Genomic DNA, 20,670 nt, shown 5'->3' with positions numbered 1-20,670 from the left:
TTTGTCTCTAAACAGCTGCTTACTGAATTTGCTATGATACCAGACAGAGGTGTATGTTTTTATTTTTCAGACATCATTTTCAGACATCATCGTATATTAAATGCCATTTTTCTGTAAAAGGCAAATACGGAGTCAGTCAGGGATTCAGTAAGATTTTTGTTGCCTCATTCTGAGGCTGACACTGTGTATATGGTTTTCAGTGGTTTCCAGTGATTGAATCCACCTAGACCTACTGCTTCTTGTCACCACAAACAGCTTAAAGCACTGTAGGACAACCTGGAGATAAGGTATTGCCCATACCTGCCTTTTTGTACCATCTTGTATCAAGTTGAAAAAAAAACCAAAAGAGACCAAGGCCATCTAGCCTGTTCTGATAAAACCAGTAAACCTGTCAATGCCAGAAGACTTCTATTAATAACCTGAAACAGGTATGGGCTCTCAAAATCACAATATGGTTGTTAAAAGTTGTGACAGTCTCATTAAATCTGGATGTGATGATGTTAAAAATAGTAATACGGAGATTATTTTGGTAATATGTGGGTTCACTGATGAAGAACTAAAGCTCTACTAATTTTTAACTTTGAAATACCTGTTTTATAAGTGAATATTTAGTTTCAATCTTGTAATATTGTGCCAGCATAGGTTTTTTGGCAATGAATATGAAAATGTACTGTTAATGATACTGCATTTGGCCAGAGACCATAAATAAATATTCAGGGTTTCCGTGGTAAAGGGTTTCACTCAATCCTTGTCAAACTTTCTTCATAACGTGGGTTGTTTTTTTTTTTGTGAAGAAAAGCCCTTACCTATCAGTTTCCATTTATGCAGTGGTTGCAACTACTGTAGAAATCGCAGGGGTTTTCTGCCATTCACGCTAGGATGTTGTGCTATATCCTGTGTGTAAGGATACATTAATAAACATCAGTGAATCAAAAATTGCATGTCTCTGAGAGGCAGAGAGGTCTTGTGCCTTTTATAAAGGTTGGAAAAATTGACTTAAAGTTTCAGGGGCTTAATATCTGTGTAGATCTAAAGTTTTGATTCTTAAAACTTCCATTCTGTGGCTACCTGGATGCATATTGCTTTTGGAGTAAAGATCCTTTAGGTACCTAAAATTCTGCTTTTGGGCAAGCTCTCTAGTACCATAGTTTTCATGGTGCTGCATATCTTGGCATCTATTAAATATGTAGAAAATCTTCTAGGATCCATTAAATAGATGTTCCTCAATCTGTGTTAGCTGAGATGTGAGCGCCGCTAAGTGAGCTGTTGAGTACAACTTGTGAGCCGTCACACAAAATGGCTGTAGAATTTGTAGGTTGCTTGGAGCTGCAGGCATTATCAGCTTTCCTTTTTAAAACAAATCTCCGTATGGAACAGTTAAGAAATCGAAAGAATGAGGGAGAAAATAGGGTTGTGGCCTAGGGTTTAGATTATATATGTGAAGTAGGGGAAACCTGGTTTTAAATTCTTATGTCATTTAGAATTTCTATATTTTCATCAAATGAGTATTCCATATTAAACATCTTGAATCTGCTCCCCCTTCTGTCAGGGCATTGTTCTTTCTCTGAAATGAGGGATTTGTTCTTTTTCTTTAAAATAAGCAAACAAAACCTGGGCCTCCTCACTCTGAGATGGCTAAAGACTTCTGGGTTAGTTAGGCTAAATCCTAACTGGAAGGAGGTATCTCCTCGAATCTCAGCATAAATTGTCTAGTACTTACAAACTCTTCAGCCTTTCCTCTTGTCTGTAGTTACTACTGCTCTAATTGCTGCCCAGTGTGTATCACCTTTCTAAGCTTGTAAGTCTTCTCTTGCCTTTTTTCTTTTTTTTTTTTTTTATTCCAGAAGTCTAATTCAGTCTATGGATTTTTCTACACAAGCAGGTGCTGGGTCCCTGTAAATGTAGTTCTGAGTCTTCAGATGCGTGTAGTAGTGAATCACCGTGGTGGCCCTATGTATTGTTCCAACCTTCTCATAAGCATATGCAAGTTGTGGATGCACGTAGAAGATTGCCTTAGAGTGAGTGCTTTATGTGAGGGCTCTCATATTTATGTCTAGGAAATTCAGGACAGAATTTGGATCCTGTCTAGCATGTCTTACTCGAGAGTACTCAGTAAAGGGAGCATGCTAGGTATGTTCTGCACACAAAGTAGCTCTTTGTTTGGATGCGGAAAAGTCCTGGGGTATACATTGTCCTGGATTTCCAAGCATCAAGCGGCCACATTAGAACTACCACCTGACTATGCTGCCCAAATTTGTCTTTTTTTTTTTTTTTTTTTTTTTTTTTTTTGCCAGGACAGGATTTCTGTGTGGAGAAAAAAAGGGCTGTGTCTGGAGAAAGCTGGACATCTGGCAGCTTTACTTCAGATTATTGAGCTTCTCTGTGACGAAATACAAAATAGAGTGGAAATATTAAGAGTTCCTTGTTTTAAACAGCAGCCATTTTTCCATTTCATAATTCTTGATGGTGTTTCTGTTGTCAAGATTAGATTCAGATGAAGAGAAGGTTATTAACAGGAGAAACTCATTTTGATGCCATTGCAAGTGGAACTAATTTCAGTACATAAAGTGGTGATAGCTTTCAGATTTTTACATTTTATATACTACCAAGAATTCTGTTTGGTTGCTTTAAATCCTGTCACATTGCCACAATTAATTACTAGTATTTTTGCCTTGCAATTGAAGTGATTACAAGTGTATAATTTAGCTTCAGGCAGCTTTTAGCCAAAACATAATTTAATATCCAGCTGTTTTTCCCTTCACCTCCCTCAAGTGCCAGAAAACATCTAGCTTTCCAGACTCATCTTGTGATGCCAATAGCCATGGTGTCAGCAGATTGAAGCTCGAACAGAAGTACTGTGGTCCCAGTCCCTACATCAGGATGTTCTGCACTGCTGGACTTGTAGATCACTACGTTTTTTACCAAGAAAGTGTTGAAAACCCTTTGCCCAGGAATGTTTCCATTTTAAGTGTGATCTCTAAGTGGACCTTCCTTTCTTCTCCTTTGTGTTTTGAGGCTGGAAAGACCCAAGTCAATCGGTTCTGTTGCAAACTACAGCTATGCGGCAGTCTGAAAAAGCAGAGCCCAAACTCGTATCTGCAATACAACTGATGAGAGGGGAAAACACATAATCTGTCTCTCTTTAAATAACTGTCACTGCAGAAAGCATTTATAGGTTTGCTTGGAATTCAATAGGTGACACATTTTCCCCAGAGTCAGCACTGAACCTCCTGTATGTTGTGTCAGGCCGTGCTTAACTGCCTTTTTTTGATGAGGCATAAAAATGAGACTTTGCCTTTAGAACCTTAATGAATGCTGAAATTAATGTTGTAGCTCATACAACATCATGTCTTGCCTCCCCGGAGCGCAGCTCAAGGAGGGTAGAAGGTATCTGAGATTGTATGTTGTCCCTGTGCGAGTAGACAGGCAGCTATGGGGTCAAGAATTCACAAGCTCTCCCTAACAGCCCCTCCACCTCCGCACCCTCAAAGACTATGGGTGCTGTTCATAAAGCCTACCAAGCGTAAGGCCTGGGATGATTCAGAGCAGGAGACTAATTTAGGTATTCCCAGAGGAACGTCTCTTTCTTCATTGGTTACAGAGAGAATGTAGGAATACAGGCTTTCGGGGTACTGCATAGAGAAGAGAGATGAATTGTCTTATTAGTATCTAAAATGTATGAATTAAAATATTTTGCATTCATAATTCCCACTGAATTTAGTGGAATTGCTTTGTTAATGTTGGATGTTTAGCCCTTGTAAAGACATCTGGCATAATAGGAAAACAGTAACCTTGCTACTCATGTTTTAAATTAAATTACACCAGATTGTATTGTTATAACTTTCTCTAATGTACCCATCAGAATGTCCTAGCCTTTGGCAGGTAAACATGTTATTTATTAAAAACAGTGGCAAAATATCTTTCAAAAGAAAACAGTGCATCATGTACAAATGTGTTGCAAATTCTAGTACTCTAAAATATAGGTAATTTGGAAAACGGAAAGTTTTCTGTAAGTGCAAAGTTTTAGAATAGGTTTTACTTCTTACTGTAAAACTTCACTAGATGTCAGTGTGGAAAGTATTTTTACTTAAATGCTATGTGAACTGTAGAACGAGAAGTGTTAATTCCTTTAACACATGTGGATTTAGCATGACAGTTATGAGAATTTGGTAGTTGGGAGGTTGCTCAATATGTAATTTATTTGTAGAAATGCAGTTTCAGAACAGTAAAGCAATTTTGATAGGTTCCCACTGAATTCTGAAAATTCAGTTCACATAGACATAAAGTCAAGATTTGTTTCAGTACTTACAGAAAGTTTTGAGATTTGTCTTATAAATCAAAATGACATTTTAAAACATAACTAAAACCAATTTTTAGGGTTAAAAAAGCAGACTTTTTGGTTTCATTTTGTTTTGTTGATCATTTTGAGCTAGCAAAAATTTTAATATATGTTTTCTTGGTTTGTGAAAACTGGACCTGTTTGGATGAGGGTAGCATGTATATTTTCACATGGCTCAAGACAGGGCCCTAGGCATTAACTTATGCATTTAGAAAAGAAAAAAAATGCATATATATTTATATATGTTTAAGTTTGATTAAGGAAAGCATTCCTAATCTGTAAGTGTGCTTTTGCGTTCTTTTAACTGTATTATGTTTTTATATGACATTTGAAGAAGCAAATGTTACATGAGAAGGTTGGTTGGTTGGGGTGTTCTGGGTTTGTGGGTTTTGGGCGTTTTTGGTTGGGTTTTTTAAGCTTCAGTGCTTTTATTGAAGCTTTAAGGTTTGGTCTCCTATGAGATAGTTAGACTTTTCCCTTTATATGAATTCTTTTGTGTTTCTGAAATGATAGACAAGCAAAAGATAGTCCTTTAGATATTACATGGTGGTTTTTTGCCTAAATACTGCAATAAATAAATGTGTGAGTCCTTACATATACCTTAGGTGTCCTTTCAGTAGCACATCTGTTACTCTCAGAAATTTGGTGCATATGAACCAATTAACCTTATAATTTGGATACAGCAAATCATTCTTTAGTGAATATTCAAGAACTCTTATTAGAGTTCTTTTTGTATTGGCCCAACTTTATTAAAGTAAAAGCTTTTGCTTTTGCCGATAAAGATCACATGATTCTGAATGCAGAGTTCGACATTTTTCATATTAGAACTGGACTTTCCTTTTGCATACATTGGTTAATGCTGTACTAATAGTAACTAAATAACATGGTGATGGGTTAACTGAAATATGCAGAAAGCATGCTTGAAAATGTAACTGTCAAATATATATATTAACAGCAGACACATTGTAAGGAATTTTGAGAGGTTTCTTAAAACATTGCAAAGACCTTGCATGTAAGGTAAGGTATGATGAAACTGATATTTAAGAACTTAAAATCTTTTAGTAGATTTCATTAATTTTTCATAAATTATTCCCACACATTGACAAGAAGAAAAGGACATTTTTAAGTACTGATTTAGGTAACATTTCCTTTTTCTGAACTGATACCTTAAGGGTATCTAGTTTATGTCCTGTACTTCACGATGTTTAACTGGCTGTAGCAGGAAAGGTGTAGCATACTAAGGAGGCTTTACAAAGGCACCTTGAGAAATTGTTTTTAATGTTTTTAAAATAGGCGACTTACTCCTCTTGCTGTTTTCTCTGTCAATGTTTTATGATGGCTGACTCAGCAAATTCTGCAACTCTTGTTCCAGGCTAAGAATCTATTTCTGTGACCAGTGGTCCACGTTTTGGCCCACAGGAAAGAACGTGCTATTGCCTCACTTTTCACCCTTTTCTGTGATGCATTAAATCCTCTGATAGTAAATCACGCTGAACCACTCTTGGCTTTCTTGTGTGGTTTACACCATGAATCTTCAGCATGGTCTATCCATTTCACCTGGGAGGTCTTGCACTTTTGATTTTTGATTGGAAGAAAGTAAAAGGGAACTTTGGGAAAAACTGCACGGAATACTTAGCAAGTCCCTCCCTTTGCACTATTGGATTGCAGGGAAACCAAGATGTAGCAAAGCCCAGGAATGCCAGCTTTGAGATACTGTTTTGGAGCACTCTGCTGTTCTGACTTTAAGGTGAGAGGTGTGATTGGATCTGTACTTAGAACTGGTTCATCTTTATGTGTGCGGCAAAATTGGCTTTTCCTTGCAGGGACCTTTCCAAAACACCATGGGTCTTGCCGTTATTTCTGGACTTGTGGTGGTTTTTTCGCTATTGGAATATTTTATTTTATGCTGGAACAGTTTTTGCACTGAATTTTACTGTGAAATGAGATTTATGCTAGCATACTCAGAGCCAAGGTTTAAAACACTAATTTATATTTTATAAATCAAATAAATACATGTGCACCTGCAGTCAAGCTGGATGCGAAAGCATACAAATCATTGATTAAATACTTGAGTACTTTCTTCTCGGAACTGAAAGCTATAGAACCCTTGTTAGTTTTGATGACCTTATATATGAGAAATCTAGATATGCTTAAGTGCTTGCTGAAGTATGGGATGGTTTGGTCATCATATTAGCCTTTAACTTAATTACATTTCCCATGGCGTTATCATGTGAAAATGTATGGTCCAGAGTTTGGGATTGTAGGTCTTTTTCTGACCCATCTGGAAGCAAGTTGGATTGGATTTTGAGAGATCGCTGGTGCACTCTGTACTCTGGGAACTGCTGCTGTAATAAGATTTTATATTGCTCCTTTGGAAATGTCTGCATTCATTTCTGTCAGAGGCTGGATGAAATATTTTTTTTGTTTAACTGTCTGTATTCTATGCAGATCTTAGGAAAGAGTCAAAGGACACAAAGCCAGGTTTTGCATCTAGTCTGGGCTGTCTCCCTAGTGCTCAGAAGTATTCCTATCCAAGCGCATGCAGTAGCCTTACCTAAGTGTTTTTCATGTATTAGATATTATAAATAATGTAGTTAAAGCATGTTGTGAATGAAGTTGCACAAAATGGTATGTTTTGCCTTGCCCTTCTCTGTTACCAAAGACTGTAAGCCAAAGAGTTTGGCATAAGTACAACCTTTATTGTACTTTACAACCTTTGCGCGCTTTGTTCCTTTAATTCCTTAAGTAGAACGGCACTCAGCTTGGCTGTAGTTTACACCGCACTTCCTGAGTCCTGGGATTTATCCTCTCTTGTCTACAGCTTCGCACTCTGCTCATAAACCACAATTTGGGATATTTATGACACAGACTTTTGTAACAATTTATGGGAGTCTTTTATTCTCAAGGAAGATTAAAGTTGACTGATCCATGCAAGATTGCTGATTTTCCGTTTAGAAGAGTTAAGCGTATAATAAGTGTTTTCAAAGAAGATATTCAGTTGGAAGAGCCAGAACTGGCGGTTCTGGTTTACTCTAAGTTTAAAAAATGGGTGGGAAGAACAAAGTGAAAAATTTCGTATGAACAGTCATTTTGTGGACTCTCCATGTTGTGGATACTGTGCCCCATGTATTTATGCTGGTGTGAGCAGATTAAAAAAAAAAAACATTCAAGCCATCATCCTTCGCCATTTCCAAAGCAAAAGCTGAAATCTTTCTCAGTGGGATATTATTTTGTGGAGGATAGGGTAGGAAAGGATATTCATGTTTTAGTAAAAATAACTAACTAGTTTTAGGGTAGGAACATCTTTTACCACCTTCTGGAAATGCTTGCTAGAGGGAAATTTTTGTAAGACTTTGGCATACAAATATTTGGTCAGTACATGCCAATCTCTGAACACAAGTATACAACTTACTGCACTGACTTATGTGAGAGGAGGCTGTTAAAAGCACAGTGCTCTTCTCATGCCATGGTTGTCTCCTGGCAGTTTCCTTGTGTAGTAATTGAACCCTTAATTTTAGAAGGTGTAATATATTCGAGACTTGGTTTGCGCTAAAACCCATGGCCACAAATAGTAAGTGGACAAATAAATAATAATGGGTATAGCTGAGAGAGAGACTGCTTGTAAACGTGGGCTATTTAAATTACAGATCCAGGCATACGTGTATCATAGAAAACTGGGATGCTACCCTGAAAATTAGAACGGGAATCAACTTGCTCCTCCTCTCTGAATGCTGGATCAGGAGTGACACTGTTAATCTGCTTTGTATGCCTGTGTTTAGTAGAATCATAGGATGGTTTGGGTTGGAGGGGACCTTTAAAGGTCATCTAGTCCAACGCCCCTGCAATGAGCAGGAACATCTTCAACTAGATCAGGTTGCTCAGAGCCCCGTCCAACCTCACCTTGGATGTTTCCAGGGATGGGACATCTACCACCTCTCCGGGGCAACCTGTTCCGTTGTTTCACCACACTCATTGTAAAAAATTTTCTTCCTTATATCTAGTCTAAATCTTCCCTCTTTTAGTTTAAAGACATTACCCCTCATCCTGTTGCAGCAGGCCCTGCTAAAAAGTTTGTCCCCATCTTTCCTGTAGGCCCCCTTTAAGTACTGGAAGGCTGCAATAAGGTCTCCCCGGAGTCTTCTCTGCTCCAGGCTCAACAACCCCAACTCTCTCAGCCTGTCCTCATAGGAGAGGTGCTCCAGCACTCTGAACATCAAAAGAGGGTAGTGATGGTATTCTTTGGGTTCCTTTGTGGAAGACCTGTCCTTTCCCTATCCTGGAGGTAACCTTAGTGGCGTTGACAAATTTCACAATTGCTTTCTGTCTTTGTTATTTGCTTCTGAACTGTGGTCACTGAAGATCAGCATGAAATTGTTAGCTAGAGAATTTTTTTAGTAGCAGGACATTTGGGTTTAGAACTGTGCCAGAAATATTTGTGTCACAAACAAAAATTTCCTTTTACTGAAAAGAGTGTAGAGAGGCCAACAGTTTATCACAGCGCACTGTAGGAGTCCCTGGTTTGGTAGAGGCTGCAAGCACCAGGTGTTCTTGTTTTGCTCTGAAGTGATGCCCCTTGTCTGCACCCTAAGGTGCACCTTTTTTTCCAGCCAGAAATTCTGTCCAGGTCCTAATTGAAAAACTGAAATGTCAGCCTTAAAAAGAGAAGTGGCAGCCTGGTTTTGAAAGGATTTTAGGTACTTACAGCCTCAAATAGCTACCTGTGAAGATTTCTAAGAATAATTTTCTGCTTAACCCCTATTACTTTTAGGACCTAAGAATAGTTTTTAAGTCTGTATCTTTGGGAACCTTTTGAAGTTTAGTAAGGGTAAATCTGAAGGAACAGTGGAGTGTGAAATGGGACAAAATTCTAATTTGAAAACTTTGTTCTTAAACCTTTTTTGAAGTTTGTCTACATACCTGCCTTTGCACTTTGAATTGATGTACTATGAAATAAGCATTTTGTGTAGTGCAAAATACTCTGCAAATGTTTCGTTAATTTGTGCTGCAGGTGCTACATAGGGAAAAAAAAACAAACTGATGCCCCAGAATAAAAAAAAAAGTAAAGCCTTGAAAAATTGTATTTACAATATTGGTTTTGAAGCCTTGCAGACAGGTTCTTATGAAAGCTGCCTGAATACTCGCATCAAATATTTCAATAGTTTTTCAGTAGGAATTTAATGTGAAGTTATGCTGTAATTAGAAGTCCACATATCTTTGAATTCCATGTTTAGAGACAAAGCTTGAATTTAAATGGATCTTAAATCTGAGATTTAGCCTGACAAGAAGGAGTGCTCTAGTGTAAAAGGATATTGTCTTCTGTTCCTTCCTGTCTTCTAAATAATGGTGCAGAGGACACTGCCAGGCCGTTATGGCATTTGGGCTTTGTCTGCTTTCCCCATCATATTTACTAATAGGGATTTGTATTCATAATTTAGCTGCTGATTCATTTGCCAGTACATAGCTCAATACATTTAGCTGATTTGGCAGTATGTGTGTTGCTGTAGCAGTCATCATGGACGCGAAATGTATGTGTTTGTATTTGGATCTTGTGGCAGATGTATAATATAAAGGAGCTACCGCTTTGGCAAGGCCACTTTCCTGACTCTGCCCACATTTTAAGTGTTCCCTGGTTATGATCTGTGATTGTGGCTCACATTGATGTTTATCTGCCCTTTCAGAGTGAAAATAGCATGTTCGGTTCTCCTTTTTTTTTTTGTTCTTGTGATGTTGCAAAGATACTGCAGCATGGTACCCACACTGTGGAAACAGAACTTTATAATATACTTTTCCCCGCTGCCATATTTCTTCTGAAAACAATTTGTAACCTGCCTGTTTCCATTTGGCAACTGAAAAGCAACGGTTTGCAACGAAGGCTTTAGAAAGTGCAGATGACTCAGTTTCCGTGCAGAGTCAAGTATGTTTAAATTACTCTATGTGGGTAAGCGTGTAGGGACCAAAAAAAGGGAAGAGATCATGAAATGTGTACTTGCTCCTTTTTTTTTTTTTGGTGTAACTTTGAGCAAAATAACATGTTCTGCAGAATGGACTTAAGTCTTTTATAGGCCTATATGTTAAATATTAAGAGCTTGCTAAGATGTGTGTATAGTTTGCTCTCAAAACAGGGTTTAAATAGTCTTTTTTGGTAAGTTAATTTGCTGAATAAAACTCGTGCTTCTGAAGAAGAAGGAGTATGTATTTGGTTTGCATGGAAAGGTTTTGGTAGCAGAGAAGCTACAGGGGTGGCTTCTGTGAGAAGCTGCTAGAAGCTTCCCCTTTATCTGACATAGCCAATGCCAGCCGGCTCCAAGAGGGACTCGCCACTGGCCAAGGCTGAGCCCATCAGCGACAGTGGTAGTGCCTTTGTGAGAAAGTATTTAAGAAGGAGAAGTTACTGCGCAACAGCAGTTGCAGCCAGAGAGAGGAGTGAGAATATGTGAGAGAAACAACTCTGCAGACACCAAGGTCAGTGAAGAGGGAGGGGAGGAGGTGCTCCAGGCGCTGGAGCGGAGATTCCCCTGCAGCCCACGGTGAAGACCACGGTGAGGCAGGCTGTCCCCCTGCAGCCCATGGAGGTTGGAGTGGAGCAGATATCCACCCACAGCCTGTGGAGGACTCCATGCCAGAGCAGGTGGATGCCCAAAGGAGGCTGTGACCCCATGGGAAGCCTGTGCTGGAGCAGGCTCCTGGCAGGACCTGTGGCCCTGTGGAGAGAGAAGCCCACGCTGGAGCAGGTTTGCTGGCAGGACTTGTCACCCCCTGGAAGGGGCCCACGCTGGAGCAGTCTGTTCCTGAAGGACTGCGTCCCATGGAAGGGACGCGTGCTGGAGCAGTTCATGAAGAACTGTAGCCTGTGGGAGGGACTCACGTTGGAGAAGTTTGTGGAGAACTGTGTCCCATGAGAGGAACCCCGTGCTGGAGCAGGAGAAGAGTGTGAAGAGTCCTCGCCCTGAGGAGGAAGGAGCAGTAGAGACAATGTATGATGAACTGACTGCAGCCCCTATTCCCCATCCCCCTGCGCCACTCGGGGGGAGGAGGTTGAGAATTCAGGAGTAGAGTTGAGCCTGGGAAGAACGGAGGGGTGTGGGGAAGGTGTTTTAAGATTTGGGTTTTATTTTCTCATCCTCCTCTGATATGATTGGCAATAAATTAAATTAATCTTTCCCCAAGTCATGTCTGGTTTTGCCCACAACAGTAATTGGTGAGTGATCTTCCTTTCCTTAACTCAACCCATGAGGCTTTTATTATATTCTCTCTCCCCTGCCCAGCTGAGGAAGGGAGTGATAGAGCGGCTTTGGTGGGCACCTGGTGTCCAGCCAGGGTCAACCCACCACAGAACTTCTCTTCATTTCTCATCTACAGGATAACTTTTTTCCTGAGAAATTTCAGCTAGCCTCCTTCATTTTGGCATTTTTGTCAATATTAAATCTATAGCATCAAACAGTTATGAGTATTGGGATGCTGTGTCTCATTTTTAGCTAGTCCCTTTGTGCTGACAGAGGAGAATGAATACACAAGGAAGTCTGAGGACAGAAGGGCCTGAAGAGGAGGAGAAGCAACAGTAACTTCACTGCTTGTTTCGCTTTGCCTTGCACAAGTGTGGTCATGCAAACACCACATATTAAAAAAAAAAAAAAAACGCACTAAAAATTGCTAAAATAAAACTTGATAATGGGGATATTGATCTGTCTTTGTAAGTTAAATTCTGGCTGTGGTTATAAGTAAAAATGCTGCTCCAACCATGTTATCTTGAGTGCCTTATTATTAAATGAAGGGAAGACATAGGAGGAAATAAAACTCTCTTGTTTCTTTACTTGCTGGAGCATTTGTTTCCCCTTGTCCATATGTGTATTGCGAGAACACGAAGTATAACAAATAGTGTTTGCATTTAGTTCTGAATACAGTGAGGTCCATGATCACTCTTATCTCTGCGAAAGTAAGCTCCAAAGCCTGTGTGGCTGCCCAGAGAGTTCGCATTTCTGCATGTGTGATGGATGGGTTCGTTGTTCTAATGAAGCATGGCAGTTGCTGGAGGTCGTGGTCACAGAAGGAGAGAGGCAATCCATCTTTAACGAGGGGCAGTTCTACGGAGGCCTTGAATGCCAAGGCACAGATGTAGGTTTTCATTTATTATTTGACGTAAAAGGCCAGTGCAGAGACAGTACCTTGTTTTATGAGGTGGGTGGGGTTTTTTTTCTTACAAAGAAGGTGGGAGCTGTATCCTGTACAAACTTTAACCGTGTTAGATGTTTTGGCTTAGTTCCCAATATAATGGGTCTGGAGGCTGCAAATGCATATATTTCTGTGGCCAGATCTCTGATCAGATAGGGAAATCTGGCCATGCAGAGATGGTGTTAGACTTGCCTGTCTGAGCATCCTTAGGAACTGAGGCCTCGCAGGCTTCATACTGACTAGCAGGCAGTGTCTGTAGTCAAGGGGAACATTGTGGCCTGGGAAAATTCTTCAGAGCAACTGAGGGGAGACCTTATTATTGCTTACAAATATCTAAAGGGTGGGTTGAAGGAGGATGGAGCCACACTCTTCTCGGTGGTTCCCAGTGACAGGACGAGGGGCAATGGGTGCAAGCTGGAACATAGGAAGTTCCGTTCCAACACACGGAAAAACCTCTTTACAGTGAGGGTGACAGAGCACTGGCACAGGCTGCCCAGGGAGGGGGTGGAGTCTCCTTCTCTGGAGGTTTTCAAAACCCACCTGGATGCAGTCCTGAGTAATGTGCTCCAGGCAATCCTGCTTTAGCAAGGGAGTTGGACTAGATGATCTCTAGAGGTCCCTTCCGACTCTGAAAATTCTGTGATTCTGTGAATTCCCATCAATACAGGTGTGTATTTTAAGTACCTCTGAGAATTTGGAGCTTGTGTTGGGGCAGACTCTGAAGGTGGATCTTCTCATCGACCAGGCAAACTCTGTAACTTGTGTTCCCTTGTTTTTCTTTTCTAGACTGCTTATAGATATTCAAGATTGGTTGTGATGAGGGTAACTGAGCCCTTTTCATTCAGATCAAGAAGAAGCAAATTAAGAATAACAACTTTTCTTCACTGAACTAGTCATAGTTGGACTAGTGTACCATGTATGTAGAACTAAACACATTACCAGTCTCCTGTTTGTTTAACACTGGTTGTATTTAAGGTCGAGAAATGAGAATGTTTTCTCATGGTAGATTTATTTGATGTTTTAATTGATTAGCCTAAAGACTGTGTCTGAATACTGCATATGTGGCTGATGTCCGTTTGAAGAGAACATAAAACACTTTCTCTAAGCATGAAGAATGCTAATTATCTTTTTCCCCTTTGCTTCTACTCTTAGGCCTGTGGGAGGCAGATGCAAAGGGAGGGATGAACATAACTTCTTCTGGGCTCAGAAGTTAAAATGTGGAACACATCTGCTGTGGTTCACTGACATTTCTGTTCTTAGATTTGATCTTTGAACAAAATTCTCTGAAAGGTGTCAGGACTTACCAGCATTGTCAGTACAGAATCAAAACTAGTAAAGAGCTGTGTTCACCAGAAAATTGGAAGTTTGACTCATCCTTAGACTTTGAAAACCAGAATATACCTATTCACTGAACATAACAGCAGTAAAATACGTAACGTGATCACAATTTTCTCTTTCTTGGTCTTTCTTGTTTCGTATGTTTAAGGCTTTGTTTAGTTTGACAGTTTCAAACTAAACAGTTACAGATTTAAGTATCTAAGGTAATGCAAGTGCAGGGCTAGTTACAAACGTGCTTCTTTTTTGATTTGAAAAGTTTGGCTGTTGACCTGTCTCTTTTCAGCCCAATTCTTGTACTGTGTTCATCATCCTGGTATCTGAACAAACAGCACATAAACTTATTTAGAGGAGAGGAGGGTTTGCATGTACCAATATTTAGTTTATTTGGGGTTAAGATTTCTTTAAAAAAATAATTCTTAAAAGCAAAGATTTTTGCTGTATTTTTGTTTGTCTTGCAGGTTGATCCAGCTTTGAAAGAAAAATTAAAACAGAACACTGTGACACTGGAATCTGAATATGAGGTAAAATAAATTTTGTTGCTTGGGGCTTATAACCTTGACTACCCTTGATTACCCTGGCCGCTGGTGGGTTGTATCTGTCCCTAACTAAAATTAGATCAGCCATCTGCCTTTGACTCGTTCATGTCCAATAAAAACAAGGTTTTATGTAAAGAAAGGTTTTTGAAAATAGAGTGCTTCTTTCTGAACACAGGTTTACTTTGATGTCCAGGTGCCAAGTACAGTGATACAAATAAATTCCACTATTTCTGTGGTTAACCTAGTCTATAAATGTAGAGCTGATGTTGGTCTTAAATAGAATGTGTATATGTCAACGCTTCTACTGCATGAGTTTTGATGATCTTTAGACCAAATTACAGAAGAATGTGCTTGTCGAGCTTTCTGTTATTTCTTGCTTCTGAAACTTATGTGTGTCTTTCAAACAACTGCTGTTCCTTTTTCGCTATTTCAGAGAATTTTATAGAGAAATATTTTCTCAACAATGCATTTTCTTCAAATATTACTGAACTCCACAATGGCTGTTTTGGCTAATTTAATATCTAGAGTTTCATAAAACTTCAGGCTGGCAAAAAGCCATGTTAGGAAAACTGGAAAAATCCTCCCTGTATCCAGAATAAAGGGTAAAGCTATTTAAGATAATTTTTAGTGTTTTAAAATGACTTGGATCAAAGGTCCAGCTAACACTTCATCTTTCTCTATGGTCTTTATGCTGAACACAGGTTTTCTTTTTCTTCCCATACCACACTCCTGTCACAACAAGCCTTTGAAGAGCTTGATTGTACCCGTAGCTCTCATACTTAGGTGTCCAAATGGCAGTACATGGTCTTGCTAGTAAAGCCTTACTATTATATTACTCTTTTGTGATTTGTCTGAAATAAAAATAAAACTTACCTTTTGTATTTTTACGTGCCTAAATTCACAGAACACCTGCCTACATGCCAGGTTTGTGATAATTACCATTATTGCAAGCAGTTTTGGGCTGTCCTCCTCCTACAAAGAACTGTATTTTATGTTTTTTTTGTAGGGAATAAAAAGATTTGATCCCTGAGTACATACAAATCCATTAAGTTCTGGTTGCCTCTGGGATTATTGTGTCTTTCACTTTCCAGAGAATATACTGTAAGGCTGCTCTGATTTGTTTATGTGGAAGAACCACAAGCAGTACAAGAAACCACATCTCTCTGTTTAACTTACTACCTAACCTCAAAATCAACAGATCTGTATTCAGATATGCCTTGCTTTCTCTCCAGAAGATAAGTAAATAGTTCCAGGATAATATTTAAATGGCCATATTTGCATTAGCTTTATGGATAAATCAATTGTAATAAAATACAACTGGCATAAAAACATCTTACAAGTCTACTTGGGTAATGAGGCTTCTTCCTGATGGACAGAAATGACAGAAGCAATCTTACTTTTTCTGAATCTAAACTGCAGAGAGTTCCCAGGCCAAAAGTCTTCCAAAGTAGTGTTTGGGTGTTATAGAGGGCAGACCAGTTCAACAGAACAAATGGATTTGCATTTTCACATAATGAAAATAGATTCAGATTGTTGTTTTGAACTCTGATCTCAATGTATGCTTTACTGTGGGCACTGGCTTGCAAGCACTAGGTATATTCATTTCTTGCTTCAGTGAAACTTGTGGAACTACCATCAGTCATGCATGTACTTCGCAAGCTCCACACTGAGTGTGTGATGATTTTAGTCAGTGCTACCGCTATATTCTGGTAGACAAAACCTAACCAATCAGTGATTTACAGCTAACATTTAGGACAGTAGTTTTCTGTGGACCCTATGTGTTCCAGGCTAGAGGGTTTGGGGTGGTTTTGTTTTTTTTTTCCCCTTTCTTTATTTTTTTACTTGTCCAAAATACAGCTCTTAAGAACATCTTCTAATTTTATATATAGGTCACATTGGAGGAATACACTGGTGGCTGTTACTAAATATGGTATGATAAGAGATCAAGGGCAGTAAAAAAAAAAAAAGTTGCTGTTTTGATATGTAAAGCCTTATTTTACAATATTATTAGCATTATATCTGCAGCTGTTACTGAGGATACCAAGCCAGCTCTTTTGAAGCATGGTTGCCTGATGCATGCAAATGTCCATTGGCCCTCCCTAACACTTTTAAAAATATCTTATTGTCCTTACAGAAATGTACATATTGAATACATGGTGAACTCTTTTAGAATGTTGTAATTCTGCTATAAGCATACATCTTTATAGGCGTATTGCAAAAGATAAAGACATTTTCAATACTTCAAACATGTTGAAGTCTGCATTTTGTCTCCAGTGTGGTGGTGGTGATGATAAAAGTTGTAATCATGTATTTAATCAAGTTACGGTGAGGAAATGAACATAAAGACATTTTCTCACCTTCTAATTTTCTAAATTACATCTTCTCGAACTATACAAAATCTACTTTATTTCATATAAGAGTATTTCTGGCCAGGATAGTATTTTGAGGAAGAAAGAATTTGCATGTGTAATTCGTACTCACTTCTTATATCTCAGCCATTTATCTTGTGCCTTGGGCTGTGCCAGAGGACCAAGCTACCTTTGCATGCGTTCTCCGTTGTTTATACATTCCTCTCACACACTTATGTGTCCTCATATGGCCAATGAGTCCTTCGTGCTTCCCTTTGCCTAATACATCATTGCTCTGTCCACTAGTGACACTGGTACTAATGTGAATGGAATTCTGCTGCTGAGCTGGGCCTTGTAGAACACACTGTAAAAAATGTCAAGTGTTTGACCTGTGACAAAAGCCTAGAGTATTTTATTTGAAAGCACAAAAATATTGTTTGAAACAGGGGGATAAAAAACTCATTAATGTGATGAGTGAAGAGCATTCTCGTGGATGTTTAACAAGCACAGTACATTCCTTTTCGTTGTTTTAAATGCAATCTGAAAATAACATTCCTTATTCTAGCACTTGGTTTGTGTACTTCTGTGAAATTAATGGTCTAGTACACACTAAAAAATCTGGCCTCAGTCAGTTACATCAGACTCCAAAATAAAGAATTGTTGTTTAGGGTTTTTCAAGCAAATAAAAATGCCTTTAAGAAAAAGTTATTAACATTTTATAATAGAAAAATCAGTTAAGTTTGAGTCACATAAATTATATCCTATGGGAGCCATTGGCAATTGAAGGCAGAAGAAAAACATATCACAATAAATAAAAAATGTGAAGGATTGCTATGGAAACAGTAAATGAGAAGTTATAAAGCAGAGAAGATTGATAAAAGATGCTAAGGACATCAGAGAGTTGTCTGGTAAGTAAGCTGACAAAGATAAGGGTAAGAGGATGGTGTTGCAGCAAACTAAGAATAAAATAATGAGGATGTAAACTCATGAGTAACCGCGTTGGCAAAGTAGCAACATTCAAAAAATATATTTGTATTTCTTTTAGAGAAAAAAGTTCTTTATATTCAAATCAGAAGAGACAAGGGATATACTTCCAAACTTCTTAATAACCAAACAAGATGTTATTTAATATCTATTAGACTTTGAGGGTTTATAGCCAAGTTCCAAGAAAATGCTTGGAAGACTTCAGTGGCTGCTGAAAATCTCAATCTGGGAATGATGGTTCTCTGGGAGTCACCACTGGCCAGGAACGTGTTCTGTGAGACTTGGGACATACCTGGGCAATACTGGGTACTTGTTTCAGTGATGTGGAAGAAATTGTAAAGTCATTACCGATGTGCAAGTGACACAAAAGTATTGAAGTAGTAAAAGTATGGCAAGACAGGAACAGAGAGCTGTTTGTATTACTTGGTAATCTGAGCCTGTTAAATCAGCAAAGTACCTTTTAGAATCATAGAATGGTTTGGGTTGGAGGGGACCTTTAAAGGTTATATAGCCCAATGCCCCTGCAATGAGCAGGAACATCTTCAACTAGACCAGGTTGCTTAGAACCCTGTCCAACCTCACCTTGGATGTTTCCAGGGATGGGGCATCTACCACCTCTCTGGGGCAACCTGTTCCATTGTTTCACCACACTCATTGTAAAAAATTTTCTTCCTTATATCTAGTCTAAATCTTCCCTCTTTTAGTTTAAAGACATTACCCCTCATCCTATTGCAGCAGGCCCTGCTAAAAAGTTTGTCCCCATCTTTCCTGTAGGCCCCCTTTAAGTACTGGAAGGCTGCAATAAGGTCTCCCCGGAGTCTTCTCTTCTCCAGGCTCAACAACCCCAACTCTCTCAGCCTGTCCTCATAGGCGAGGTGTTCCAGACCTCTGATCATTTTTGTGGCCCTCCTGGACCTGCTCCAACAGGTCCATGTCTTTCCTGTGCTGGGGGCTCCAGAGCTGGACGCAGTACTCCAGGTGGGGTCTCATGATTGTGGAGTGAAGGGGCAGAATCACCTCCTTCAAACTGCTGGCCACGCTTCTTTTGATGCAGCCCAGGATACAGTTGGCTTTCTGGGCTGCGAATGTACATTGCTGGCTCATGTCCAGCTTTTCATCCACTGGTACCCTCAAGTTCTTCTCGGCAGGGCTGCTCTAAATCCCTTCATCCCTCAGCATGCACTGATGCCAGGGCTTGGCCCGACCCAGGTGCAGGGCCCTGCACTTGGCCTTTTTGAACCTCATGAAGTTCATGTGGGCCCACTTCTCAAGCTTCTCCAGGTCCCTCTTTTAAATGCAGGCCAGAGCAGACTGCATTATGGAAAGCAGCAACTCTGGAAAAGATTTAGGAGTCAGTGAATAAATAATTCAGATTGATCTTCTACTGTGATGCTGTGGCACAAAGAGCTAATTTAGTCCTCATGGATATAAACAGGAATGGTAGATGGTGGGAAGAGATTATTTTACTTCTGAGTGTGGCACTGATGAGGCTAGTACTGAAATACTGGATCTACTTCTCGTGTCCACATTTTGAACAGGGTTTTAAAAATGGGATAGGTTGCAGAACAGGTTGAATATATTAACTTAGGGCTCAAGAAAATGCCTTAAATGAAACTTAAAGATTCAAATCTTTTTAAAGGTACCAAAAAAACGTTAGTTATATATAAATACCTTCGTAAGAAGAAAGTACTAGCTATTGAAGATTTTTTTATTGCAGCAAAGATACTAAAATTAGAATTAAGGTCCATTATTAATAGCTGGGAACATCATTTGAACACAACAGCAATAAAAATGGGTTCTCTGTCTTTCAGAGGACTGCTCCAGAAGGAAGGTAATTCCTGGATGCCAGTAGCTGAAATCTGCAAGTATCTTGTTGCTGCCATTATCAGTACCAGAGGATTACTGATTTTGTTGTTGTTTAAGAATTAACAGATTAGTGTATTGAATTGATTTACTTCAGTGTCTGTGAAGATACTAGTGGCTAAATACTTTGAGTTGTTTGAGAGATGACAAAGATATTGGGAAAGTATCCCTCCTTAGTGACTGTTGTGACACTAAATGGGGTTGAGATATTGTTCTTTCCCCCTTTAATCACTCAGTCCCTTCCATGCTCTTTTCTTTGTTGGTGCATAGATTGCGACTGTCCTCCAGGTTGTCTAGGACAGGTAGAGTTTCTTGCATTTAGTTTTATTCACATGAAAAATGGTCTTGAGAGTTTTTATTTCACAGTGAGTCTTCATCACTTAATGTTTTGTAGAGAAGGACAAAGTGCTGTTGGTTTATCTTTAATGGAGACTGCCATGGGAAAAGATTTTAGTTAGAATAGTTTGTGCTAGGCATTTTATTCTGAGTGGATGTACAGTCCAAAGCCAAGCTATAGTTTACTCCTTTTCTTCTTGACGTCTCAAAAGTCTTGTGTGCCATAGTTCAAAAATGTAATCAGAAAAACACAAGAAGGTGGGATTTGGTAATGGGTGTGGCACAGGAGGAGTTCTGGTGGAAAAGCCTTCTTGCAGGAAGAAAGATAGACTCCAGAGGAAAGTTCACAGAGTGTTGCTTTTTGCTGGTCTTATTTCTGGAATTCATCTCTATTAAATAGTCCTGTAAATGCTTTCCTGGTTGTGTTTATAACATACCTCTTTGCAGAAGATCTTCCTTAACTGTGAGGTATTTCTTTCATGTGTGTTGCATTTGCACTTTTCTTATCCCATAAGAAGACACTGATTTCTCATAGATGGAAAAGAAAGTGGGGCAGTTAGCACTGCAATCAGATAGCAAACATGGTCGGGACTTACGAATACCTGTTATAAATAATCTCTTCTCCTCACCCTTTCTCCTCTCCCCAAAATAGAATCCTTTTTACCTGCTTGTGCTCCCTGTATGCTTTTTTTCAATCCTGGAGGAACTGACTAGCTCTTACCATGTTAGTGCCAACACTGTGTGTTGTCTCAGTCAC

General features: G+C 39.2%; 1 protein-coding gene across 1 annotated transcript in view; it reads left to right on the top strand.

Moving 5' to 3' along the window:
- Positions 1-20,670, top strand: part of LOC104284176 (synaptojanin-2-binding protein-like) — a 152,313-nt gene that overhangs the window by 124,101 nt on the left and 7,542 nt on the right. Inside the window, exon 5 of the mRNA XM_009882471.1 lies at positions 14,305-14,367. Within this exon, the coding sequence (XP_009880773.1) occupies positions 14,305-14,367 (63 nt within the window). The remainder of the gene's footprint in view (positions 1-14,304; positions 14,368-20,670) is intronic.

Source organism: Charadrius vociferus, unplaced genomic scaffold, assembly GCF_000708025.1.
Source record: "Charadrius vociferus isolate BGI_N301 unplaced genomic scaffold, ASM70802v2 scaffold50, whole genome shotgun sequence".
Taxonomy (NCBI): domain Eukaryota; kingdom Metazoa; phylum Chordata; class Aves; order Charadriiformes; family Charadriidae; genus Charadrius; species Charadrius vociferus.
This window is presented reverse-complemented; position numbering and strand designations above follow the sequence as displayed.